At 41.7% G+C, this 27,081-nt stretch overlaps 1 protein-coding gene across 2 annotated transcripts in view; it reads right to left on the reverse strand.

Moving 5' to 3' along the window:
• ank1a (ankyrin 1, erythrocytic a) overlaps positions 1–27,081 on the reverse strand; it is a 91,533-nt gene that overhangs the window by 5,017 nt on the left and 59,435 nt on the right. Inside the window, exons 17-44 of one of the 2 annotated variants that reach the window (XM_063490763.1) lie at positions 26,935–27,033; positions 26,616–26,813; positions 26,409–26,507; positions 26,025–26,123; positions 25,146–25,244; positions 24,977–25,069; positions 24,789–24,861; positions 24,651–24,671; positions 18,060–18,180; positions 17,793–17,871; positions 16,567–16,682; positions 16,256–16,480; positions 16,011–16,165; positions 15,705–15,916; positions 13,941–14,145; positions 13,646–13,742; positions 13,243–13,471; positions 13,011–13,139; positions 12,772–12,891; positions 12,607–12,691; positions 12,366–12,440; positions 11,972–12,103; positions 11,683–11,838; positions 6,129–6,768; positions 5,658–6,006; positions 2,884–2,967; positions 2,443–2,595; positions 1,090–1,188 (exon numbers count right to left, since the gene is read on the reverse strand). In XM_063490763.1, the coding sequence (XP_063346833.1) occupies positions 1,117–1,188; positions 2,443–2,595; positions 2,884–2,967; positions 5,658–6,006; positions 6,129–6,768; positions 11,683–11,838; positions 11,972–12,103; positions 12,366–12,440; positions 12,607–12,691; positions 12,772–12,891; positions 13,011–13,139; positions 13,243–13,471; positions 13,646–13,742; positions 13,941–14,145; positions 15,705–15,916; positions 16,011–16,165; positions 16,256–16,480; positions 16,567–16,682; positions 17,793–17,871; positions 18,060–18,180; positions 24,651–24,671; positions 24,789–24,861; positions 24,977–25,069; positions 25,146–25,244; positions 26,025–26,123; positions 26,409–26,507; positions 26,616–26,813; positions 26,935–27,033 (4,215 nt within the window). In that variant the 3' untranslated portion in view covers positions 1,090–1,116. Of the gene's footprint in view, positions 1–1,089; positions 1,189–2,430; positions 2,596–2,883; positions 2,968–4,312; positions 4,957–5,657; positions 6,007–6,128; positions 6,769–11,682; positions 11,839–11,971; positions 12,104–12,365; positions 12,441–12,606; positions 12,692–12,771; positions 12,892–13,010; positions 13,140–13,242; positions 13,472–13,645; positions 13,743–13,940; positions 14,146–15,704; positions 15,917–16,010; positions 16,166–16,255; positions 16,481–16,566; positions 16,683–17,792; positions 17,872–18,059; positions 18,181–24,650; positions 24,672–24,788; positions 24,862–24,976; positions 25,070–25,145; positions 25,245–26,024; positions 26,124–26,408; positions 26,508–26,615; positions 26,814–26,934; positions 27,034–27,081 lie in introns of those variants that run through there. The other variant, XM_063490764.1, reaches the window with a different exon arrangement.

Here is a 27,081-nt window from a genome sequence, read left to right on the forward strand (position 1 = left end):
TGGCCAGACTGTTTCAAGTTCATCAGTTGTCTACAGTGTCTCAAATAACCACTCGTTACAACCGAGATACGCAGAAGAGCATCTCTGAACACACAACATGTCAAACCTCAAAGCGGGTGGACTACAGCAGCAGAAGACCCCACTGGGTGCTGTAGTTTTTAGTTACTGTCAGTTAAAAAAAGAAAACTGATTCGCATTGGCTCTCTAGAGTCTAACAATAGAAGTTTGGAAAAATTTCTGCAGCAGGATTTGAATGGCAGGGTAAAAATTTGGTGTAAACTCCATGAAAACATAGATCCAGCTTGCCTTGTATCAGTGGATCACGGTCGCTGGTGGTGGTGTAATGATGGGGGACATTTTCTTGGCACGTGTTGGGCCCCATAGTATCAAATGCATTAATTAAATGCCACATCCTACCACAGTATTGTTTCTGACCATTTCCATCCCTTTATGATCACAAGGTATCCATCTTCTAAAGGCTGATAATGACAAAGCTCAGTGGAGCAGGAGATTCACATCATGGCTGAGCAATTAACAAATCTGCAGCAACTGTGAGATGCTGTCATGTCAATATGGACCAAAATCTCTGAGAAATGTTTCCAGGATCTTGTTGAATCTGTGCCCCAAAGAATTAAGGCAGTTCAGAAGGCAAAAGGGGGCCCAAGCCAGTATTAGCAAGGTGTACCTACCAAAGTATCCGGTGAGTGTACATCACCTGGATTTGTACTAACTACAACTCCAAATCTAAATCAATTGCAGTTTGTATTAGACACAGCAGACATTTGCAAGAGCTACCAAACCATTTTTCAAGCATTTAGAGTTTTCCTGACAGCACTTTTTCTTTTCTAATGCACACACACACAAAAATTACATCTGTATCTTTTTCCTTTTTATATGCGTTCATGTGTGTCATTTATATTTGAACTATTAAAGATTTAGGTGTCATTTAGCTGCACCAGCGTCACACCATATGTCATAACATTAGTAATTACTGAATTAAATGTACATTCAGATGCATTTAATCCAGACAGACTGGATTAAATGGTGTAGTTCACAGGTCAGAGGAAGCACTGTGGGTCAGTCCCCTACCTGCGGGGACGCAGCACTCAGTCTGCCTCACTGCTTAACTCTCCGCAGACTGGCACATTTCACTATCTGAGCACCTTTCTTCACATCCACAGTATCGGGCTACATCAGAGGGTGGGGGAGGGGGTTGACCGCAGAAGAGGTGCGAGGATTTAGAATAAGTTGGATGACAGGAGCAGAACAAGAGGTTGAGGTAATATTAGTAAGGGAGGGTAAAACAAAGGAGAAAGGGACAGTGGCAGAGAGAGAGAGAGAGAGAAACAAACCCACAGAGGAGGCAGACAGTGTCACACGAAAAAAAACGAGGGCTTACAAACAGGGAGCACAAGACAGGAAGTGAAACAGAAATGTGAGGGACAAAAGAGGAAATAAAAAGAGGAAAAAAAGGAAGAAATAATGTATAAACAGTCAAGCAAGGACAGAAGTGGTGGGTGGCAGATGGAAAGCCAGGTGGTGGTTCAGAGTAATGTCAGATAAAATTTGCAAAGAACTTTTTGAAAAGCGTTCTTAAGCTTCAAATGGATGGGCTAGGCCACATAACACAGCAGTTTCAGGAAATTTCACACAATCACAACAAACCTGATAATTACTGCGTCTGGTGTATTGAACCTCAACTTATTCAATGCAATTAATATTTGACCTCAACTTGGTTTTTGAGTGATTAAGGCACACTTTCACAGTTAAAGGACTATGAACATTATTCAGTTACTCAGTGAGATAACTGACAGGGAGAAAAAAAGCACTGCAAGGAACCACTATAAGTTCATTCAGTCATTAATGTGCAAGAAACCCCCCCCCCCCCCCCCCCCCCTCCCAGATGAACTGCACTTGTGGTTTAGTGATGACCAAAACAGTGAAACGCTCATGAACTGATCTACTGTGAGCCTCTTAAAAAATCAGAGCACCGGAGCAGAGTGGATCCAGTTGTTCTCTTACATGCAGATAATGAGCATGAGAGCGAAGTATATGGGTGGAGATTAATGTTATGGGAAGTCAGCAATCAGGCAATTAATCAAATACACGTTCCTCTGTCTTCTGTTGCAATTTAGTCCTGACACATAGTGGAAAATGCCTAACCTTTATTTTATAAGATCACAAACAAACTTGTGCTTATGCAGGTTAAGTTGCACAAGGACCGTTGGGGAATGCCTGGGAATCCACAGTGAGATGAAACTTTAAAACTTACTGCAGCACAGACCCCAGATACTACATGGATTTAAATGAAACAGGGTGTCATTGTATGTATCATCTGATCTAATTCAGAGCATTTAGGCTTTGCAGGCTCGCTGCACACCCGAGGTCATCACGGAAGCTCCAGGCGAGACAGAGAGCTTCGTCTGCAGATCAGAAGCCCACCTTGCTGCTGTCCCGACCCAAGACGGCGTAGCTCATGAACTGCTCAGCATCAGCGTCCAGCTCGTTGGCGTCCTGCAGCGAACCTTCCACGCTCACCTCCTGAAACCCCTCCTCACCTGATCCCTTCCCTCTGCGCACCACCTTGCGCACGATCTATCGCAGACACACACGCACACAGTCGCACACAGAAGGGTGGGATAGAGTGATGGGCGAGAGCAGAGAGCGTGGAAAAGGCAGTGAAAAAGACTGGATCGGTGAAATATGCTGGGGGAAAACAAAGTGTGGATTTTGCAGTGTCGTGTGCGATGAACAACTTTGTCATGATTATTAGTTTAATAACCATTCCGTAAAAAGATCCGTGAAAGTGTTGTGATGATAAAACATAACAAAAAAGTGAAAACAGAGACATTCGTGTTCAAGGACGCAATTTAAATGGCTGACCTTTTTTGTGACAATGTTTCCATGTTCATCCGTGAAATGTTCCTCGCTCACTTGCTCCCCAGGAAGATCTTCAACCTCATCACCCTGAGGACAGAGAAAAGCTTTTTTGTAACCATAAACGTTTTGAACTGTGGCAATAAAGGCAGTTAAAACAGCCGTCGCTGCAGCGCTGTTTGCATGGAGAATCAGACTAATGGCAGATAGGTGAGGAGCGGGTGCGGTTGCTTGTGAGAGAAAAAGTAAATCTAACAGTGGGGATCTTATCACTTATAGTTACAATTGATGAGGTTCATTACTACACAACAGTGTTATAGCCCCCTATAATAGCAGCATGTCTGTAGAGCTATTTATAAGTTCAAAGAAATTCCTGAAGCCGGACGCTCGGCCTAAGAACGAGTGAAGGTCGAGCATGTGGAGGCCTGTATAAAACTCTAAAATTGATCTTTATCTCAATTTATATCACACATGAAACTAAATGATAATAAAAAAAGAAGTGACAAACCTAAAGGGTGCAAGTCCAAAGCTACAGCTTATGTAACACCTACCCATAATAAAACAATCAACGTGTAAGGAAAAGTAAATCAACTACATCTTTAACCTCGGATTTAAATACAAAGTCACCAAAAAAGAAGAAACAACCAACTATTCATGTCAAATCCAGCTATATATGAACTATTTGTATCTAGAGCATCAGTTATCATACAGAATAATTATGTTACTTCTATACAACTTTTAAGCAGTTTCAGTATGCTGTACATTTTAAGTTTAATCTCTGTAACAGATACACAATGAAATTTCATACTGGCTCCAGCCTTGGATTTTTCAGAAACATAATATCCTTTTCATTTGTATTTATTATCCCTCATTTTAAAAGCTTTCTGGATATTAAGGGGAAATGATCTATTATATGCTTTGTACATAATTTCAATTATATCCTAATCCACCAAATCTCAGTGTGATTTTCAGTGTACTTAACTGAATAAATAAAAAAATGTGCTGTTTTATAGAGTTTGAGATACAATACGCAGGAAACGGCAAAGAGCCAATGAGAACTTTTTATAGAACTGGAGTCCAAACTTGTTGAGCTGAAGACAATCTATTTACAGTATATCTTTAAAAGCAGAAGATATATTTAGTTGCATTCTCAGTCATTTGATATTGTCATAGAAAAAAACAAACATTGATGAAATCCCATCATTGTATGCCACAATTACTTGTGTCCATAATGCTGCACCTTCCCACTCCTCTCAGTAAAACCAGTCAAATAACTCACCACAAACCTATCCTGTATCACTTTCAACTTTTCTTAAATACTCTGCACCATTCAAGAGTTCACCAGCAGTGATTCCCCCCTGCTCTTTCATTTCTTTTTCTCTCTTCTGCCACTAAGATCCTTTCTTCAAATTCGTGGACCTCCGTTTTGTTGTACCTTAAGAATGACTCTACGGCGGACGATTCTGGTGGTGACGTTCTCTTCTTCGTCGGGTACTCCCTCGATTTCACCAAGCTCGTGGTCCAGCTGAGTGTGTATGTAGGTGAGCACCGACCGCACCGAGCCACTGGCTATGTGGAGGACGTTCTGACAGCTGATCACCAGGAACGCCAGCAGCACGAAGCTAAAGAGGAGTTCGGTAACCAGGGCCCACATTGCCCCACTTTGATCCCCAGTAAATCAACACGGTTGGCACAGAGCAACGCACGACTGCAGCCTCAGTCCCGTAGCTGGTGGTGACTCCTGCTTCTCACACTTCTCTTAGCTAAAGGAGAAGGTAACAGCTGCAGCCCTCAGTCTTTTGTCACTGGTTCAGTCAAACTGGTGTTTTCATTTCATTTCTGCCCTCCGTTTGCTGGGGCCGTGGGCCCTTTTCTCCCCACGTCTCTTTCTCCTTCCTAGTGTCGAGTCACAACTATCCAGTCAAAGACACCAGATCCAACCAAAAGCAATCTTGGGAGGCTTCTATTCCTACCTCCCTCACTTTTTGACCATGTGATCTGTGAGCTTTAAATACCTCCAGCAGAGCTGCTCTGTGAGCTGTGGTAAGAACACTAAGAAACTTCTCACACATGCTCTAACTACAGCCTACACAACAGATTTCTCCTAAAACAATCATAGAATCTATTATGCAGCTGCAACCGCCTCCAAATTAAGCTAAATGTGCTTTTTGGGTATCATTATGACCCACAAGAGGCATGAAGCTCACAAAGGCTCTGAAAGGCTCTATTTTTGTTCTCTCACAGTCTCACAGCTGAGATTGTCCCATACAGTGTGATATGTCTGTGTTGTGCCAGAAAGTTAACATGTGGGAATGACTGGGGTGGGGATCGTGTAACGCGGGTTGACGAGTGAGAGCGCTTTCTATATTTGGCTGGACACGCTGTTTGTGCCCAAATTGGGCTTAAGACCACTGTGTGTGTTCTTGGCTGTGTGTTTATGTTTGCTGTATGATCCCAGGATCGACATAACATAATTCTGATTAGTGAGGTTTTAAATGGTGACTTCTAGAAGAGGAAGTATGAAAGCAAGCACTTGTGTGTATAACACTGTAATGATTTTGCTGTATCACACTGTTTCTCCCAGGTTTACCTCTGCTGGAGCAGTTCGCCTTTTTTGTTTACACCACAAAAATTTGCTAAATGCAGTTTAAATATAAATGCGGTTTGCTGGTCAGTTCATTACTTTGGTTCAGGCTGAAATGTTTGTCAGACATTGTAAAAGGAGTAATCCTACTCACTGTGACCACTTTAAATTTGCACGGGTGGTTTAATGTGCTCACCTGGCCCTTCAGGCGGACATCATCCCAGGCCCTCAGCTCTGGTACCCTGTGTGGAAAGCCTAAACCCTTCTCAAATGGTTGGGTACCTCTGAAGTGCCCCCTTAAGATCTCAGAGTGCCCCATGTCCCTCACAGGCTGAAGCAAGGCCTCCTGGGACATTCGGGACGGGTCTCCATCCACAGCGTTACGCACTGATGACATCATGGTTTCCATGGTTTGCCTGGGTTTAGACTGATTGCCCACCCAAGCCTGAGTAGGGTCAGTGACAGGGATCCATCCCGGGCCTGTCTGCTCCTGCAGGTAGGAAAGGAAAGATCCTCCACCACCACCATTTCCCCCATTGCCTGACCTGAAAGGAGATCAATGAATTAATTAGGTGGTGGTACATCATAAATATTTACTGATAGTGTTTTATAGCCCCAGGTTATATGACGTCACACCAACTGAGAGGCATACAGAGCTAGGACTCACCTGTCTCCATTCCGATCTGTAGCACTGCTCAGACCAGTTGACTCACTCAACCGAGCATACACCCTTTGCTGTCCTGCAACAAGAGAAAGCCCTTCCTCTGAGCCCATCCCGCCTCCTCCTCCTCCTCCAGTTCCATCACCACCAGTCGTGCTTGTGACGGCTGATGCCTCTGAACTCGCCTCTGACCCCTGACCATTGTTCAGCCCGTTAAGATTGATCCCAGCGATGGTACCCCCGAGCGAAGCTGGTGTGGTGGTGCTGAGCGAGTCAACGCCCATCTCTGAATCGTCTTCGGGCAGCTCAATGGAGCCACTCAGCACCCCACCCCCTCCGCTGGCTGCGCTGGCCTGACTGGCCGGCCGACCTAGACTTCCATACGGCAGCCCCAGCAGACCCTCCGAATCGTCAGCATTGCTGCACTCCAGCGAGGAGTCCTCCACAGCCACCAAGGAAGGGCTGTTGCCTGAGGGCCACACCTGTACATCAGACATCTCCATCAGGGTGTCTTCTTCTGTGGTGGCAATAGGTGCACAGTCCAGGCTGGAGACCTCCTGCCAGTAAGGCTCAGCACCCAGCGGGGAGGGCAGGCTGTACTGCATGGAAGCTGGTGAGAGAAGCTCTTCCTGCGGGAGCCCATAACCTGGAGCGAGACAGAGAGAGGCACACTGACACCCAGCCCCCCGCCTCGCTCCCCACCTCACCCCCCACAGCATCAGGACCCTGGGAGGGGGGGTAAGTTCCCCTGGCCAGTAGCTGGGCATTTAGGGGAGGAGTAGAGGAGGCTGAAGGGACAAATGGGAAAGGAGTGGGGATGGAGAGAGGGGAGGGCCAAGACAATAGGAGCTAGAATAAAGGTGCAAGGAGCTAAGGTCATGAGAGCAAGGGCAGCTTTTAGAAGAGAGGCTGTCAAGCTCAATCAGCCAGCGCTGACAGCAGCAGAGCAGCAGCGGTAGCAGCAGCAGACACAGCCAGCTGAACCAGTAGGCTGAGACTGGGGTTCGAGGCCGGCAGTGGCTGATGCTGCTCTGCTGGCTGCCACCTGCAGGGAGACGGAGAGGGATTATTGACACCTGTCCAGCAGGGACACACACACACACCCACTCTGTCTCACACCCACACCGGCACTCACATACGCTCACACTCGTATATGCATGCACTCAAACCCACTCAGAAACAGGCAGGTTAATACCGGTGTCAGGCTGGATGGCATGCTCGCAGGCAATCGCATTTTCTCGCATACACGCACGCACTCTTCACACAGCTGCTCTCTCACTGACTCATACTGTTTTTACAATGCATTCAATATAACACAACTATGTAAAGATAAAACATAGTAGTATTCAAATTTATGCAAACAAATTACAACAGACTTCAATTTTCTTCTGCTAGGAAAGCCACAATGTTGCTGCCTCAAACAAATTTCAAGTGCAAATATATAATTTAGTAAAACTTTGTGTTAGTAATGAGCTGTGGACTCAGGTCACTCCTACAGCCGTTTTCTGAACAACCTTCGAAAATATGTTTTTTTTTCTTTTTCTTTCTTTCTTATGAAACCAGACCTGGCACAACTGAGTACAATGTCCCAGAAAGCATTAAAAAAATATTGCAGTAGTAACTTCATGTAACATGCTAAAAATGAAAGAAAATCTAGATGAAGACTACACCTAAGGCTATTTTGCAAATATTAACATTTATATTTTCTAAAATGATTATACTAAATTTGTAAAGAGTGATAAACCTTTACAACATAAATATGTGAACAAATTGAAAAAAATGGTAATGCAGGTAAAGCAAAACATGAGTATCAGTATGACTGACCACTAAAGGACATACTATCCATATGCAGTACATAGATTACAGAAAGCAGAGGAAATGATTCTCCTTAATGTTTGACTCAGAGAGAGCGAGAGAGAGAGAGAGACCATGCGTATGTACTGTACAGTGGTAAGAAAGCTGCAGAGTGCAGGCTGCTGTAACTTGATTCATGGCCAGCAGTAGAGTACTGCTGAGAGTGCAGGTGATATTTGAGACACCAAGCCATCGAAAAGACCCTTGTCCTACTTTCTTTTTCACATCCCAACTGCTACAACTACAGTTGATGATAAACTCTGACTTCTAGTTTGTGATGTAGTTCTTTGACTTATGAAGATTTAGTCTAAACCAGATGCAGAACATCTATACACTGCAGGCATTTGATTTTCACTTGTAATTAAACTTATAGTATTTCAGTGCTACTGTACGAGATTCAAACAATCATTTGGTGTTTATTTAGGTCCCACAAGATACCAGGGCATCTGCTTTAAGAGGTTTAAATTTTAGAGGCTTCAGTTATATTTACTTTTAGTCTTGAAATGCATATATGATTGCCTGATGCCTGAATATATGATTATTAGAATTAAGATCTATCTATCTAAGATCTATCTATCTATCTATCTATCTATCTATCTATCTATCTATCTATCTATCTATCTATCTATCTATCTATCTATCTATCTATCTATCTATCTTCCTTTTAGGATATTTTGTGTTTATGCTTCGTGGTAAGACCAAAAAGGAGGAAATAAGAATGTGAATTTGTAACTAATTGAGTTTGTCATCCCTCTCGCTTTGTGGCAGTAGATTTGTAAATAACGAGAAAAGAAAGAGATCTGGAGAGAAAATTTGAAATAATAAAAAGTGTGAAATATGGAAAATGTGTCTGACAGATGTATGTACAGAAACATAAATATATATATAAATAAATGATACAACTTTTGCCCATTAAACGGGCACATATATGTATGTGGAAGCCACGAAACATTTAAAAAACACGTAGAGATGCTCACACTGATACACGCACACATACACACATAGAGACATATAGACTTCACAGTAATCAAAGAGCACATTTAGAAACAGTTGGAGAACAAATTCAAACTGAACATCTCAAAACTCACAGAGACATCAAAGATAGATAGTTGCACAACATAAGATGGACACGGTTTACGTAGAATTAGCGACACACAAAACGATCACAGCATTCATACATGAACAGCAGACACAGTTCACAAAAAAGGTCTGTGGCCTTTCTGTATCCCCTTTTAAGACAGATCATTGAGGAGTAACAGAGACAGACTGTAGTCATTCTCAGTATACATGCCATGCAAAGACACGTCTGTTTGTCAGGCAACGTTAGGCACTGATGCAGCATTTGAAGCTTTATCTCCAACAGTCCAGTCTCAGAGCGGGCCCTCATCCCGGTGTCTCCATGCAAACACGAGGGAGATGAGCAATGAGCGAAGTCTTGTTCACATGCCGACATGCAGGAGAGCAGGGAAAAAAAGGGATGGGAAAGGAGGGAAAGGAAGGAGTGGGAAACAGAGAAGAACAGCAAGAGAGGAAGAGGAATATAAAACAGGGTGATGAACACAGACAGAAACAGTGAGAGAGAGCGAGGGTCACCTCCCCCCTCCCAGTGGGTGCTGAGTACACAGTCTGTGTGAGGGGTATCTGTCACAGAGTGGACACTTAAGAAAGGTGGGGTTTTCAAGAGTCAGGAAAAAAAAGAAAAAAAAGAAAAATGCATTTGTCGCAAAAAATAAAAGCTAGAGATGTGGGTCAGAGGTCAACATGAGGTCAGAGTTCGGAGAGGAAGTGAGAAGGAGGAAGAGTGGGGCGGCTAGGCTGCAGATGACCAGAGAAAAACAAAGAGAGGGACAGAGTCACAGGGAATGAAACAGGGCTCCCAAAAGCACATTCGGTGCACCAACGCTACCTCTAAAGACTCAAACTAAGTCCCATGCAGACACAGGCAGACAGAGGTCTAAAGGAAGAGGGGTTACTCTATTATGATCAAGTGTATGCTTTGTTTAGTAACCTGAAGTCGCTTTTGAACAAACCTTTGCTTGCTTTTGATTTTAAGTTTGAAGGAATATTTTCTGCAAACAGTACTTTAAAAAATAGAAATAGCGTTTGTTTTTGTGGTGGTGGGGAGTCTATAGCGGCCTGATTTTAAATAATTACTGACATGTTTCAGTATCCATGAATTTCCTTCCCTTTCTGTCCAAAGTGTCAGATGAGACGATTGATGCCACACATTTCTGCAGTTTAAAAGCAGCTAGTTAGCTCAGCTTAGCATAAACGTGGAGAAAAAAGCGAGCTTCTGTCCAGACGTGAAAGCAGTTCATTAGTGGCTTTTTTTTTTTTTTAAACTTTGTCTAAAGTTTATAGGTCTAAGCTGTGGTTTTACTGAGGTTACCTGGTTAAAAGTAGAGCCAGGGTTGCTAGCTGCTTCTTCCAGTCTCTTCTCCCTTCATGCTAAGCTAAGCTAACATGCAATGAGACATTATCTTCTCATCTAACTTCTGTGAATAAAGTAAAAACTGAAAATAAATATGTGCACATTGTTCTTTATTTTTCACCACGATATTTTTAAATACTCTTTTCTTTTTTTGTTGCTTTTGCTAGTTTCACTCTAATTCATTGAAAAGTCATGCTAGGTGCCTCACTCTATTGATGTGACTTTAGTATGTACTGAACTGGATCGGTAAATCATAAACCTCTTGATTCTTTTTTTTTCACTGTAAAATAAGTCAAGTAAACAATATTCAGTTTTTGAAATCCGCCAAGTCAAAGCAGGAACGACCTTTGGGAGGCAAATAGCCAAAAAGACAGACAGACAGACAGACAGAAGAGACAGATACAAAGTTATCAGATTCACTGCAGCTGTGATCTGAGCGTCTCCCTTTTCACGCTTTAGCCATCATGGTCACATCCGTATGCATTGTTACATCTCTGATTATTGCTCCAGTTTTCACGAGAGGACCTATCACCTGTCCGACTAACTCATCATCTGCACTCGAGGCAGAGAGGAGGAGCCAGTCCAGGAAGACGGGGAGCTCACAGCAGGCCAGATGTGAAAATGGAATCAATAAGATGTAGGGTATGCACGTGTGAAGGAAACCATGAGGAAAAGACTGAGGTCTGACAGTTGGTAAGAAGGCCAAATGTGCGAGGCTTTACTTATGATCTACATGGACTCATCATGTATGACAAGGTGTTTTTTATAGAGAATATATCATGCTAAATGACAGCACATTTTATAGAATTTTTTTTATGATGCATAAAATTCTTATGAATTAAAATTGAAATTAAGCTCAGAACATCTTAACTACCAAACAAACAAGAAAAAGACTAAACTCTGAGGATAGGAGAATGGAATAACTGAACCAATACACCATTAACCCCCCCAAGTATACCATTTAATTAAGGTTTTCTAGGTACTTCACTGCATTTCTATATTACCCTTTTTACAGTAGGAGTGTCCTGAGTCCCTCTGTGTGTTGCTGAGGTAAAATCCTGCAAAAGTTTGAGGCAGCTTTAAAACACAAGAGCATCACAGAGATTAAATAAGAAGGACATTGGGACAACAGAGTCATTTAGAGGGAAACAAACTTGACTTCATCTTCTGGGGAGTTTAGGGAAAGAGGGTGCATGTTTATTGGAAAAGTGGCTGGAGATCAAGGAAATGGGACAGAAATGAGACCAGGCTATGGGATCTGGGGAGGGCGCTTACCATTGGTCATACCAGGGGACAGATGGTCTCTCTCGCTGTGTCGACGTCTGTTGAGATCACGGGATCCTTGTCTCACAGGCTGAGGTGGCTGGCCCTCCAACATGTTGATGATGTCCATGCGGTCGATGCTCTTCAGAGCTGTGTACAAACTCTCCACTGCAGTGAAAAAAAGGAGTCACAGGCATGCATGGAAAAAAGAAGAAAAGAGGTGGGTTTCTAGAAATCATAAAAGTGTAGCTTTGAGTGAAGTGAAATGACAAATGTCTACAGCAAATTCAGATTTACTGACTCTTTGCCCTCTTGCCCTCGCGAGTGGCCCACAGGTTGAGCAGTGCGGAGCTCTGCTCCAGCAGCGAGTTTGGATTCTCCACACGAATCTTGTTAATGTCATCCACACTCAGCTGAAGCTCACGTGCCAACTCTGTTTAGAAAATGACAGAAGGAAGATCAAGAAAGCAGGAGAAATATTTATATAATTTGGCGTCTGAGTCACGCCAATGAGGCATACACAGAAGAGAAGGAACAGTCTCTGTAAAATAGCCACGGCTCTTGGCAGAGAAAATAATTAGTTTCATTGGCTGGGCACCATGTGTTAACTTTGTTTAATCAGCAGCATGCTAGCAAACTTGTCAGACATAAGATAAACACGGATGGTTTACCGCACATAAAACAGATCCACTCACCAGCCCAGCTCAGTCCCAACTGTTCTGCAATTACAGCCATCTTCAGCTCTGTCCTTTCCATAGCACTCATTGATGCTGCAGAAAACATAAATATAAAGCTGAGATGCTTAATGATTCTAGGCTGGCTGGAAATTAAGTGCTATGATAAGACATAATGAAGCCATCATCATGTATTATACATTATTCCCTAGAAGGTAGACAGATCTAGTTACATAAAGAAGTGAGAGTGAGAGACTCGTACCCATTGCAGGCTCATTTAGAGCACTGTATCTTTCTCTTAAAGCCAGCGGGGTGAGAGTTCGCCTTCGGTCTTCACTCCCAACAATCTGAAAGAAAACATCAATGCAGTCGGAAATCTCGGGAGAAATGTGAATAAATACATTGAAGGTGTCTTTTAAAGCTTTACCTTGATACATGGAGGCATAGCGATGTTGAGGTTGCAGAGCACATGCTGGCTGTCTTCATACTTGGTGGATTTGCGAAGGAAAGACAAAAATCCAGTGGGCTCTTTACTGCTGTCCCTCACCTTAGACGCAGAGGTTAAAGGTTAAAAAGAATTATGACAGATGCATGAGTAGAGAAAGACCTAATGGAGTAACAAAGAAACAAAGAAAATAAAACTGAAGACAAGTCAAAAGGCAACACCTTAACAGAGACAGGAAGTCGATTATCTCTGAAGGCCTGGAAGCTAAAGCAGCGAGGCTGTTGGGTGGCCTTCCTCACCGGAACAAGATTCCCTGAACACTCCAGGTGAAGTGGCATTCCTTCCATAACCTGTAATCACAGAGGCATTAACACATGTACAAAGAAGTAATCCAATAAGCACAACATGGCCCAAGAACTCGATTGTCCTGTGTAAGAAGGTCTCTGAACTGACCTCTATGTCCCTGCTGCGAGCCACCTCTGTGAAGTTCTCATGCTGCTCCAGAGTTTTATCCATCTTGTCATCAGTCATGCAGTAGCAGCGCAAACGGCCCTCGCGTAGCTCATTCATTTTTGCAAACACCACAAACTTGGCCATGTAAGGTACGGCCGACAGCTCCCTGTACAGCAGGTTGGCAAAGGACACAGCCTCGGCTGTCCGAGGACAGTCTGCGAGCCAGAATCTGGGAGAAAACGATCACGTTCAGTCACATGCATCTGTTCTTTGTCTCTTTATAATCACAGCCAAGCTGCTTACTGCAGTGGTTGTAGATGGCAAAGAATTTGAATAATCTTTCTTTTTTCTGTGTTATGATGACAAATATAATTTCACTGCGCATGCTGCTATCTGAACTTACCTTGCAGAAACATTGGTTGTGAAACTGGCACATTCATTAGCATAGATAAGCTTAGTAGTGCCAGTAATGTCCTCCCATTGAGCTGGGGCTGTACCACCTGGGAGTCACAGAGAATGAGAGAGGGCACACTGAGTGATCAGCAGTCATAAAGAGTAAGTCTAGTGATGGCAGCATTTTAAACCAAGTATTTTAACCAAGCCTGACTATCAGCTGCATACACAAATCTTTCTTTGCTTTGGAAGTAAACTGCTGACATTGACACAAACACCCACGTGACAGCTGTGGCATGCAGTACCTATGACAGAGCAGAGAAGACGCAGACTGGTAGTGTCACCCTCCCCAGAGTCTCGAGGGCTCTCCCTCCAAGATGGAGGCAGGGGTATACGTAGGCCGATTGGTCGGTGAAACTTGCGCCTCCGAGGCTCCACCGTGACTACGGGGCTAAAGTTTGCTTGGTTACCAAGAAGCTTTGCAACCAGCTCATCTGGAACTGGCTGAGCCTGAGGTTGGGAGTCGATGATGGCAAAAGGGAGTACGCAACAGGGGGCACGGGTTTGATGAAGGGGAGATTAAATGAAAATAAATAAATATGAAGAAGGATTTTAAAAAAGATCAGGATGCCACATGTAATGAGTTGATTGTAGGTGGATGATGAGACAACAGAAGTGGATAACAGAAAGGACAACCAAGTGGGGAAAATTAAAGATGATGAGAAAGAGAGAGAAAGAGAAATAAGGCCGCAGTGAACAAAAGACTTCAACACAAAAACAATACATCTGAAAACCAAATAGTAACACAAACTGGTTGCATGACTTTATAAGTATTTTTTTTTATTGTAAAATGTAACAAAGTATGTTAACAAGAAGCTTTTACAATCATTAATACAGGAGAGATATCAAGTAAAAAGGCACTGTGGCTTTTCACAAGGCCATTTATGACGCGATTACTACAACAGCATTTTAGTAAAACAGATATGTTCCTAAAATATAGCCATGTAAGAAAATACTGAACATTATATTTCACTAACATTCAGTTACATTCACTATCAGCATTGTTAGTTTGCAAAACCTATCGAGCTCAGATTGAATTCACTCATGTGTCTAAAAGAAAAACAATTTCATCAAAACAGTAGTAGAAGGTCCACTTTTCATTTTGATTTACTGAAACATGATTTGGAGTCACACAAGCTGCTTAAGCTGCCGATCTATGTATGGAAAGAAGATTTTGAATGAGGAATTAATGCAATCAGAATCTTGAACTAGAACAAAAGAACATGCTGCAAAACAAATGGCAAAACAGTCGGTATTGTTTAAGCAACCAAAATAAAAATCACATGCAAACGAAACCTTGAAATTCCAAATATGCACGTCTGAGAAACAAATAGATGCATACTGTGAAGAATTAGGAAGGCAGAAACTCGAACGAAATCAATATAGTTTTATGTCTGATGACTGGATTGTTGTTTTTAGAGAAAGTAAAATCACATTACTGAATGTATTTTAGTCTTACAGTTAACAGCCCAGTGCCATGATATGTGACTCCTTGATTTGTTGGGGACATGCAGTCCTATGTCTTATATGTCCTCTTAAAAAAATTACTGCTTTACAGAATGTGGTGCTAAAGTTGAGCTAATAATTATTTATCTTGTTTTCTTTAAAAAAAGAAAAAAAGAAAAGAAAAATATGGACTTATTTTTTAGATATCTTAATTTAGTGTGTAAAATGCTAAGTACAGAGGATATGGTCAGTGACAAGAATACATTAGTGAGAAAGACGTCACTGAAATCAATAGAAACAATAACATATATACTAAAGGAGCAGTCCAGTGTTATACAAAGGTGCCAAGTGCATGCAATGTGTAAAATATAAGGCAAAAAGGTCCTCCCAAAAAAAAAGAAAAAAAGGACAAATAGACAAAAACAGAAAAGTCAATCAAAGAAACTTGGCACAAATGCTCATAAGATTACATCATTAAACAATCAAAGTAAATCCAACATGCAACACAGGCATTAACGATTCTGTCTCTCCTCTCCTTCCTTCTCCACTTCGTTCCATCTCACCTGCAGCCCCAGACGGACTCGTTTGGTGACTGCTGTCTCGGGAAACGTGGCCTGGACCATCGGCACTAGTTTACTTGTCAGGGAGCCTCCTTCCGGGCCAATCAGGTCGCTTTCTTGTTGCACTCGTGACACAACGGCAAAATAAAGGGGGAAGTCGGTAGAGATGATGCGGCGGATTCGCTTCTTCCCAAGTTCTTCTTGACTTTCTAAATCTGGAGGGAGAAGAAGTGGTTGCGTTTGTTTAACAATGACACTAGGCCGTGGCTTAATTGAGTGTCAGCCTGAGATCAGCCTTTAAACTCTTACCCTCATCCATCCCGTTGAGGATTGTTTCTAGCACCTCGTCCCCGTAACGGTTGCGGTGTTCTTTCCAGACCGAGCCATTCTCGCTCCTCAGCACTACGAGCTCCCGGTCACCACGACCGAGAGCAGCAAAGTGGGGGATCTCCACAATCACCGGTCTGCCACACACACAGAATTACACATGAGTAGAGAAACCCTTTTCTAACAATACATAAAACACTTAAAAAAAAAAAAAAAAGCTTCCTCACCCCAGAAACTGCATCCCTGCAGGACCCAGGGAAATGATTCTGCTGGCCAGCCCCTCTCCCTCCACCAGTGGAGGGGGGCTGGTCAGCTTCTGCGGCTTCACCAGGCGGCAGGTAATGCGGGTGGGTGCAGCACACGTCCGCGGAGGTATGATGACACGCAGACCATTATGCCTGCTGCCTCGCATTGAACCGCCACGCGCATCCACCATAAAACTGACCAGGAACCTGTTATCGGACAGCGATTGTGACGGTTAGATTTCCGATCAGATAGTAAGCAGAGATTAAGTGATTCTTATGCTTGCAGTGCTGACCCCGTGTGTATGGGACTGGCGACTGGGCTGACATTGTCTGACGTCTCAGTCGCAGGGCTGCTGGGAATCAGTGAGTCCTCGTCGTATTCTTTGGGCAGTGGAAGTGGAGTGTGTTGCTACAACAGACATAAACAAATAAATGATTTAAATAACTAAAAACTTTTATTACTTATATAAAAAAAAAAAGGGTATGAGAAGCGATATGATGGGTACTGAAAACCTGTGGTTATAGTCACTAAAATTCTAGTTTTACAGGGAATGTCGAGAAGACATTTTGGCAATGACTAAAAGGAGGGTTTTATGTCATGTTACAGAAATGCTGAAACAAATGAACCAGAAATCAAAACTGTGTGTTTACACATTTTAAAACAACATATTTTTTTGTGTATATGAAATCACAGTATGTCTTATAATAACTCTGAAAGTCACTTACATTTCTCATACTAAATAATATTCACTGCCTTCTTAAAATTACGCGTGGGAAAAATTTTAAAGAGGAAACTTTGACTCTGCCATTGCAGCACTTTGATTCTTTTCTGTTGTAGATTTGCTGCTGTGCTTGGGATCATTGTTTTGTTGCATGACCCAGTTTGGGCCAAGCTTCAGCTGTTGGTCACATTTAACTGTAGAATACGTTGGTATACACATGAATCGATGATGATTTCAATAACTGTAAGTTGCCCAAGGCCTGTGGCCACAAAGCAAGCCCAAATCATCACCGCTCCACCACCTGCCTGACAGGTGGATAGTCTGACCTTGAGTTGAATTTGCTGGGACGTCTTTTCCTGGGAAGACTGATGAGTGTGTTGAATGTTTTCCACAGAATGACCAACTCCAAATTGTTTGGAAATAGCCTCATAACCCTTCCCAGATTGATGTTTAATGACTTTACTCCTGAATGCTAGACCAGAAAACTGCCAAAACCTATGCTTTTATAGAGGTGCTCACACTTGCTGGTGATCAATTAATCAATTAATTATGTTGGCTTTGAATGGGGCCATTTTCAAGAGTAAATAACAGTATAACACATAAAATAACGATAAAACCTTTTTTTTCCTGTTTTTTTCCTTTTTTATGCAGGAGCAGAAAGAGGTAGACCAATACTAAAGAGCCTAGCTTTCTCTGCTGCTCCGATTTTGTCATTTGATGATATTATGAAAGTGCAATAAAAGCATCCATTTACTATTTTAGGTTTTCGGTATCTCAGTGATACTGCTCTGTAGTACCTGATCTATCTCATGTTCTCTCAGGATAACAGGCTCTGGAGAGACACGAGGGATCCGTGGAATGGCTGGCGAATAATTTCTGTTGTAGGAAAAAAGGAAAAAAAAAAGAAGTCAGATTTAAGACATTTCTTTGCATCTCCTCCCAAGTGTTCATCCTGGTGTTTAATGTGTGTGTGTCTATGGTGCAACCCCTACGATCCATCCACCTATTAGCTTAAGGTTACTAGCTTGGCTCTCTCCCCTGCTTCCCCGACCAGCCCCCCTTACGCTGTGCCCAGCCCTCTCTCGTACTCCAGTGATTTCTTGGGGGAGAGGAAATCGTCATCATGGTCTTTCATGTCATCCATCTTCATGTACCTGGCCCCTTCTGTCCCCAAGAGCTCCTCTCCTTCAGAGAACAACATGCCAAAGAGAGCGAACAGACCGTGGTCAGGTTGGTGAAACAGCATCAGAGAAAGAGAGAAAGAAGAGAACAGGGTTGTTAACCAGCTGTGAGAAGTGTTAGACAACATGATATCCCAGCTGATGGCTCTGCTATGTGGTGGTTAGACTGGTGAAATGAAACATCGGTGAAAATGATCTAGCCTTATTATAGCTAGTCAGCAGCACAAACACAAACATATTTTTATCCAGGATACAATAGTAGAAGGAAAGCTGCACAGTTGTTCCCATTTTCTGAATAGAAAGGAGTAGATGAAACATTTTCTCCACACAGAAAACTGGAATTTAAAGGAAATTGTGAAAAAGATGAAATATATGACACACTAGTGGAAAAAACTAAACACAAAGGGACGTGAGAACATGGTTTGAGTGGGAATTTTTTAAAGGATCCAAAAAAGTTGCCTTTCACTGAGAATCTTCTCTTTTCTAACTTGGAGAAACACTGCTAACTGTAGCAACAGAGAAATGGATCAAGCTTTTGGAAATTTGTTCCAGAATAGGAAAAAAAGGCATCCATTATTCTGATCTAATTCATTTTTAGATGTTTTCGACTAAAAAGCAAAAAAAGGTTTTGTTAAGTGAACTCTAATTTTGGAATCATCACTGAGAGTCATGAACTGATTGTATGAGATGATCATCCCATGCCTTGTTATCAGGGAGGGAAAGACAAGAACTAACTCTAAGTTGAAGGAAGTGTTTTCCACGTCAGCATCCTTTAAGCTACTCCCAACAATAACGGAGAGGAGAAATAATCTTTTATTATTAAGTACAATGAAGACATGGATTTAGGACATGACAAAGACATTGAATGCATCGCCTGACAACAGCAGCCTGTTAAGAATTGAGACCATCACAAAAACCTTTTTGTACCAGTTTGGGGAGAGCACTTAAGTGATATTCAGGAGAGGTCACTATGCGGGTAAAAGTACTTTTATCAAATAGATAAATAATTGATCAGTACAAGAATAATACGATATGCAGAAAAAGGAGAAACCTTAGGTGTGGGATTTTCAAAGCCATTCTGGAGATTAAATTCCAATACTGACTTGGATAAATTGGATTATAATTACACTAAATTAAAAATTAAAGGGTGGGTTCAGTGTTTAACCAAAAAACATCTATGGATGTAATAAATGGACAACCTACTGTTAAACACGGGTTGTTAAAATTACAAGCATATATTCACTTATAATAAAGGGTTAGGCTATAAACTGCCTGCAGTAATCAACAATCTGCTGTTATTATCAAATAAAAACCAGTAAGCAGTAAATTCGACTTCTATTAAACAAAATTGCTACCCCTCTGGCTTTGGAATTAAAAGCTGAGTGAAAGACATCACCCACTCATCGACACCGGAGACTAATGGGATCTCTAATGGGAACGAGATGTCAGCATTTAAGTGTTTCAGATGAGAGAATACCTTTGAGAGTCTAGCCGGATTGTTCATACCTTTAATATTCAAGCTCAAGGGCCTGATACAAGATTCAGCATCTGGGTTTTAAGGTGTTAATTTAAGGTGTCACAAGAATGGGGACAAGGCAAAGGGGGGAAAATGAGCAACATAATTCCTTGATGGGGTTGTGTTTATGGCTAATTGTTGGACAAAAGATGTGATGTAGGATGAAAGGAGAAAAAATGTATTACTGGAATAAACAGTGAAGTGGCCTGAATTAAATGGAAGAAAGTTTCAGTTATTTTTACTACCTACTATAAAAATTTATGATTTTTACAGTGGGTTCAATGTAGGAATTTAAAAAAAATGACATTCTATCAATTAACAAAAACCTTTTTATAATTATAGGAGAGACTGCGCAATGAGCTAATGAGCTTTCTTACAATTTAAGCCCCAAACAGTATTTTGTTATCATGTGGAAAAACTGAGATGTATTCTTATATTAAAATATCTCAGGGTGTGGTTAAAGTTCTTCACTCCTCTGACCCACGAAAGATCAGAGCGGGCTGCATGTGGCCTACAATGTAAAATGAGTCTCACATCCTTGCTCTAACAGAACACAGCTGATCAAATTGCTGGTGAGGACAATAATAATAAACCATCTTATACTATAATATGGGAAATATGGGTGGAGTCACTGCTACAGAGAGCCGATCTGAGGACATCAACAATACAGCAGGACACTGTGGGCAGCTGATTCAGATTAACTGATCTTTACTACATCAGAATAAAAAGATAAAAATGTGCTCTTGACTTTGGAAAAGTTCATAAAATCCAGCTAGAGACAACACTGTTACTGATGAGCAGAGGGTGCATCAGAGCACGGATCAGCATAATTTAATTTTGAACATTTTAGACAGCCGCTGCTTCAGAGAGTGATGCTTGAGGCGATTTGCTCTAAAAGAGATGAACACAAACACAGAGACAAGCAGAACAACAGAATTCCACTCCACATATAACACCAACAGTGTAAGTTGCTCTCTGCTGTCCTTAGAACAAAGCACAGATCTAGAAGTGAATTGAGGTGGTCTTCAGTTACTTACCCCCCAAAACAGGCGATAACGTTAAAGTGTTAATCAGCATCAAAAGGAAATCTTCCCTGTGTGCGTGAATTAGTGACTGCAGCAGCCTGTGTGTCTGCATGAGGTCCCAGAGCCACAGTGATGTCGTAGTTATCATTACACCACGTTTGACTCCATGAGTGCACTACCCACAGGTTCACAAGTTAGCTCATGTCCTGCGTATCCTCTGTCTTGTGTGCCATGCATGTGTTGAGTAGGCAAAGCAGTCTGCTAATATCAGTTTACCATTCCGGATGTGAGATGTGTCTTTAAGACGGCGACTCGGCTACTTTCTATATTTAGAGCCACACTGAAAAACTGTTGGTTGAATTATCAGGGGCCTAAAAATATCAAGACATGATATCCCATGACATTATTGTCAGCGGTATTGTAAACTTCAGGCATTAAACCTGAGAAACCTTAAACCTGTCATAAGTGATTATTTTTGGGGCCACACGGGGGCAGCAGAAAATAGCTGTGACCTGACCGACGGTTCATCTGTGACACCACACAACCATAGCATTTGTTTTATCCTGCGTTTCTTTTTACTCCACTCATAATTCTACGGCCTCTGCTTAATCATGTGAGTAAAAGTCTTTTTGTTTAATAGCTCCGTAGCTTTTAACAGTATTCTGCAAAAGTCTCAAGCTATCTCTCATTTCTTTATATTCTGCTTCCAAGTTTCTAAAGTGGTCTTGAACAATAGTTAGGAGTAGGAATTTTATTTTATTCTATTTTTTAAGCCACTGATCTGGGGTGGAAGAAGTGGAGGACAAGCCTAAGAAACTACCTATAGGAGTGAAGAGTAGCTGAAAGTCATGTCCTTAAGTGACATGAAAAGATCAAGCAAAGCCTGACACAAGACCTGAGAGATGCATCTGACCCTTCAGGTGATTCATCTACTGTTCACTTGAACAACACGTCGTATGGAGTGATTAAATTTTTGGGCTCTATGTATGTACGGAGGACATGAGATACAATACTGAGTGTCTGCATCCATCCGTAAAACACGGTGGAGGCTCTGTAATGGTTTGGGGCTGCATTTCAGGTAGTGGTGTTGGTCAACAGAAAAGTACCATCAAATTTTGAACCACCATGCAGTACTATCTGAAAACACCTGACTTTCAGCATGACAATGATCTAAAACACAGAAGTGAAAGTGTGCCAAAGAATAAAGGTGGTAATATCAAATACTGAGCAATTGTAACAAGCTTGAAAATCAAACTCTGTTTTTGCCTTATATACTGTATATTACACATACAACAAGCTGGAAAAGCAAACCACTAGCTGAAAGTCACTATAACCCTGAGGGCAACGGTGGTGTGATAATTATAAGCAACTCCTTTTAGAACCTGGTCATGTGACATATTATTAATGCTAATTAGGGCTGCCATGATTAATCGACTAGTCACGATTACGTCGACTATCAAAATCGTCAACGACTAATATAATAGTCGACGCGTCGTTTGAAGCTTTGTAAAATCCCAAAAGACGCAGGAATAAGTAGTAGGATTTAAGAGTGTAATAACGGACTGAAACAGAAGATGGCAGCACTGCATGTACAAGGATGCCAGCTGCCGTTAAACCCCGAAGAAGAAGAAGCAGTGTCCCAGAATTCATAGCGCGGCCCTGCTCAGTTTCCAACAATGGCGGCAGCTAGTTAGTTTTAATATTACTCTTATTATTCTTTCTGGGTAACAAAATAAACGTTTAACATATTTTCAGGCGAGAATGTAGCTGTGTAAACCTCAAATATCTGCTCAGTTTATCAAGACACCACATATTTTCAAAAGCACTCCGACGTTTTCGGAGACGTCTGTTACCCACCAGCTCGATAGCTAGCCGGGGTTCAAGGCTCACTAGAGCCGTTGAGAACACCGGACTCCCAGCAAATCGTTTTCAAACCCACCGCCCTCTTTCGCTACTCAGGTTAAACATGATATATAAGTCACTTAGATAACTTAAAAATATTAATTTTGGCGTTTTTTTAGTATTTTATTTGTTCCTGAGTAAATCGGTTTGGCTGAGATTAAAGTTATAGTCAGTGTGGGGGAGTAACGGAATACATGTACCGCCGTTACGTATTTAAAATACAAAATATGAGTAACTGTATTCCGTTACAGTTACCGTTTAAAAAGGTGGTATTTAGAATACAGTTACTTTGTTTAAATAAATGGATTACACGGCGGTACTTTCCTGTTTCATATTCTCGCAGGTCAGGACTGTTTGGGTTTTGTTTGACAGCTATGTTCTGTTGTTCCAGGCGGCGTTACGGTTGCCATGGTGACGCTCTCTCTCTGCGACTGTGTGTTTCCTGGGTGAGAGAGCGCCTTTTTGTTGTTGTTGCTGTGCTAAGCTAATAGGCAGAATGCTACAGGCATAGCCCTAAAGAATGTAGCCTTATGGGCAGTGTAGTCCGTGCTGCAGGGAGAATGGACTGCCATACCCGTTATGTGTCTGTGAGCGCGAGGAGGGAGAAAAAGGAGAGTGGAAAAGTACGAGTTGTCATCGAGCAGAAACGGGAGCTGGAAGCATGTAAATATAATAATAACCACTGCAGCCAAGAAGAGTGCCTGACGAGCCCAGTTGTAAGTAAGCTATTAAGACTCGACTGTACACTGTGTTCGTGTTTTCCTCTGAAACAATAAGTTCAGTTGGAGCAGCCTTTCAACGCCTCTCTCTGTCTCTCGCTAGCAAAGTTGACCCAGACAACAAAGTAAAGCTAGTTTTCGGCTACGAGCCCGACATGGAACCCGACGTATTAGCCAGAGGTCCCTTTACTACGGTTCGGAGCCGCGGACCTTCAGTAATAGTAATAAATCACACAGCAATACTACTTTCATGTAGTTGTAAAAAGCATGATAATATATTAAGTAATCCAAAGTATTCAGAATACGTTACTCTCGTTGAGTAACGTAACGGAATACGTTACAAAATACATTTTGGGGCATGTATTCTGTAATCTGTAGTGGAATACATTTTAAAAGTAACCTTCCCAACACTGGTTATAGTTTTTACACAACCGAATAGACGTCAAGCAGACAACTGATTATCAGAAGTGTGAGATGCTCGAGAATATACTCCGGTGTCCTGTTATATTTTAGATAGCAAGGAGCAGACGGCTGCGTTTATTAAACTCCACCGAAACAATCTGCAGATTTCATTAAAATTTAATAAACTATCATCTTGTCTTTATTTTTAGTTAGCACATACCTTAAACACTTAAAGCTGTAAGCTAATGATAGTTATATAAGAGCAGATGCATGCTGGTGCAATAAGCTGTACGTTTTACGTCCAATGGATGCATGATCTGATTAGTCCACTAATCGCAAAAATAATCGGTGACTAGTCGACTATCAAAATAATCGTTTGTGGCAGCCCTAACGCTAATAGTCCTTTGAGCATTTCTAAGCATCTCTAAGTCCCCAACCCAACAACCAATCAGCCAGCAAACACAGGTCACATGACAGAAACACAAGACAGTAATAAACGATGCAATGCATAGAGGCAGATTTACATGGAGATATGGTTACAGTCACACATGTTTCAAATGAATATTAAAAAAATATATATATATATGACACCAAAATCTAAGTTATTAAAACTCACAAAGAAGGGTTTTTTTTGTGTGTTTTTCTAACTAAAGATTTATATTTGATTTAATATTATTAACAATGAATGGCTTATGTCACAACACGGAGAAAAGACGCCTGGAGAGTTAGAGAATGAGCGTGTTATCACTGGGACATATCCAGGTTACAGACATGGGTGCTATGGGTGCATGCCAGTGAGAAACCAGAGCCACCACCACAGAGGGGAACGAAGGAGAGAGAGAAAAGCAGTGGCACAAAGATGGCGTGAGTCTGAAATGGAGCCACACACGTAAGAAACAGACATTCATACCTAATGTTAGCTGTGCAATTCCTAAAAAAAAAAAAAGAGCAAAAGGCAAAAAAATGAGTCGTGGGGGGAAAAATGTTTATATCATCAATCAGTTACAGTGTTCCTGCTGTTTTACTTCAGTGATAATAATGATAATACCTTCATCCTCAGACACATCCAGTATTTCATCCACTGTCTCTGGGAAACTCATGCGATGTTTCTCTGTGGTCGTCTTTTGGGCACAGGAGAAAAGAAAACAGTTACCGACAACAGCAAAAGGGAAGGTTCAACTTTTCATACAATATGTTCCCATGTGATTATCACAACCCCTTTTCTAAACATCTCACCATGGAAACTGTCTCCTCAGTGACAAGTTTTAGGACGTCGATCACCGAGATGTAGCCCAATCTCTTCGCAATAGCCAGAGCTGACGTGCCATGCTAAAAGAAAGAGAGTGGGACATCGATGAACACCAAACTTTATGAATGAGGATGAAGAAGAGATAATCGCACTCACTGTAGTGGTCTCATTGGGCTGGGCGCCATGCTTCAGCAACAGTGTCACAATATCCGTGTGTCCCTGTTGGGCTGCCTGATGCAGAGGAGTGTAACCAAGCTGTGAGAGAAAAAATACACAAAAGTGTAAAAGTCGGTCTAAACACTAGAATTTCTGTGAGATTTCTAAAGACCACGTTCACTGTAGTCAACAAAAGCTAAACTAAGCCAGATGTGAAAAAACACAGATAGACTTATGAACCAAACGGAAATGAAATAAAACTTTAGTGCATAGATACAAAACTAATAAAAATAAAATGAAAATATTGTAGGAATGTTTTGTCAGTTTGCTTAAATTTGTGATGAGCCTTGATGCCTGAGTTTACTGAGACTGAGACATTACTGTAAGTGATGTAAAAGAAAAATACCCACTACATTATAATAAAAAATAAAGTAAAAGCTTAACATTTTAAGCAAAAATAGACTGCAACGAGCAGCCAACTGAGAAAAAAAACAAAGAATGTCATATGTGAAAAAGCTGATTAGTCAGTGATGATAATAACAGTTCATTGCAGCCCTACAGTACATCCCACCTTTTCTTTTAGCTGCTTTTTTCCTCTAGCATATTCATATGAATATGGATAAACGCACACCAGCTTGAAACAGTTACTCTATGTATTACAGCAAACCATGTTTTCAAACATTTATTCCCTTATGAGCAAAAAACTCCTCTATGTCCTATTAAATCATTTTACACTAACAGCTGGGAAACTCTGCCATCATGACCTGTGTGTTAACAGACTGTAACCGTGGTTACTGACAGACTGTACTGAAGCTCTATGACTCATTCCCATCCGGCTTTAGCTGTAGTTTTCGTCCAGAGCCAGAGGGAGGCACTCACCCTTGTTTTGCTGTTTACGTTGGCCTGTTGCTGCAGGAGGAACTTCACCATCTTGATGTTGCCATAGTGACAAGCTACATGGAGTGGGGTGTAGCCCATCTGAAAGTGGAGAAAACACAGTGAACGTCGTAACCGGGATTGTAATGATTCCACATGGAGGTTGAGTGTTTTATGAAAAATGTTTTAGAAATGCATACTATAATGTTTTTGAAATGGTTAAAGTGTTTCAAGAAAAGAAGACTGATTCAAAAATTACAATAAAAAAAAATTATTTTAGGAACTAACAAACAGCGTTTGGACCAATATAACCAGACAAATCAAAGCTACTCAGACATTTTCTCTTCCAGCTCAAAGACAAAACACCGCTTGACGAAAAGGTCTTACCCGTGTTGCGGCATAGACTGACGCGCCCTGCTTCACCAAGATATCAGCGATTCCAACGTGTCCTTCCTGTGCCACCAGGTGGAGGGGTGTTAACCCACTCTGTTTGTCAGAGTGAAAAGACAAAGGTCAAAAACAGCAAAAACAACATAGACTATAGTTTATTTTACAGTAACATTTCTTTCATTTTTTAATTTTATCTGTCTTTGCCTTGTTGCCGAGGTTGACGTTGGCCTGTTTGGAGATGAGCAGGGACACCATGTCAGGCCTTCCTTCTTGTGAGGCCAGGTGGAGAGGTGTGACACCCTGTAGTGACTCAGCATTGGCTGATGCTCCATACTGCAGCAGGCTGTTGGCCACCTCCACCTGGTTCTGCTTGGATGCTATATGGAGGGCAGTGTAGCCATTCTGGACAACAGATGTGGGTTTTTTTTTTAGAATGACATGAATTCATACACTATACTAAACCATCTAGCTTGAAAAATGCCTGACCTTGTGTCTATATACGTGTATTTTTAATTTGATTTACCCTGGCTGCACTGTGTGGTGATCCTCCTTTGCTAACAAGAAGGTTAACAACATCCAGGTTGTTGTGATGTACAGCAACATGCAGCGGAGTGAGACCATTCTGTAGAAAGGGATTCAAACATTAATCAGACTGTGGTAGTTCAAACAA

Source organism: Pelmatolapia mariae, linkage group LG12 (assembly GCF_036321145.2).
Source record: "Pelmatolapia mariae isolate MD_Pm_ZW linkage group LG12, Pm_UMD_F_2, whole genome shotgun sequence".
Classification (NCBI taxonomy): Eukaryota; Metazoa; Chordata; class Actinopteri; order Cichliformes; family Cichlidae; genus Pelmatolapia; species Pelmatolapia mariae.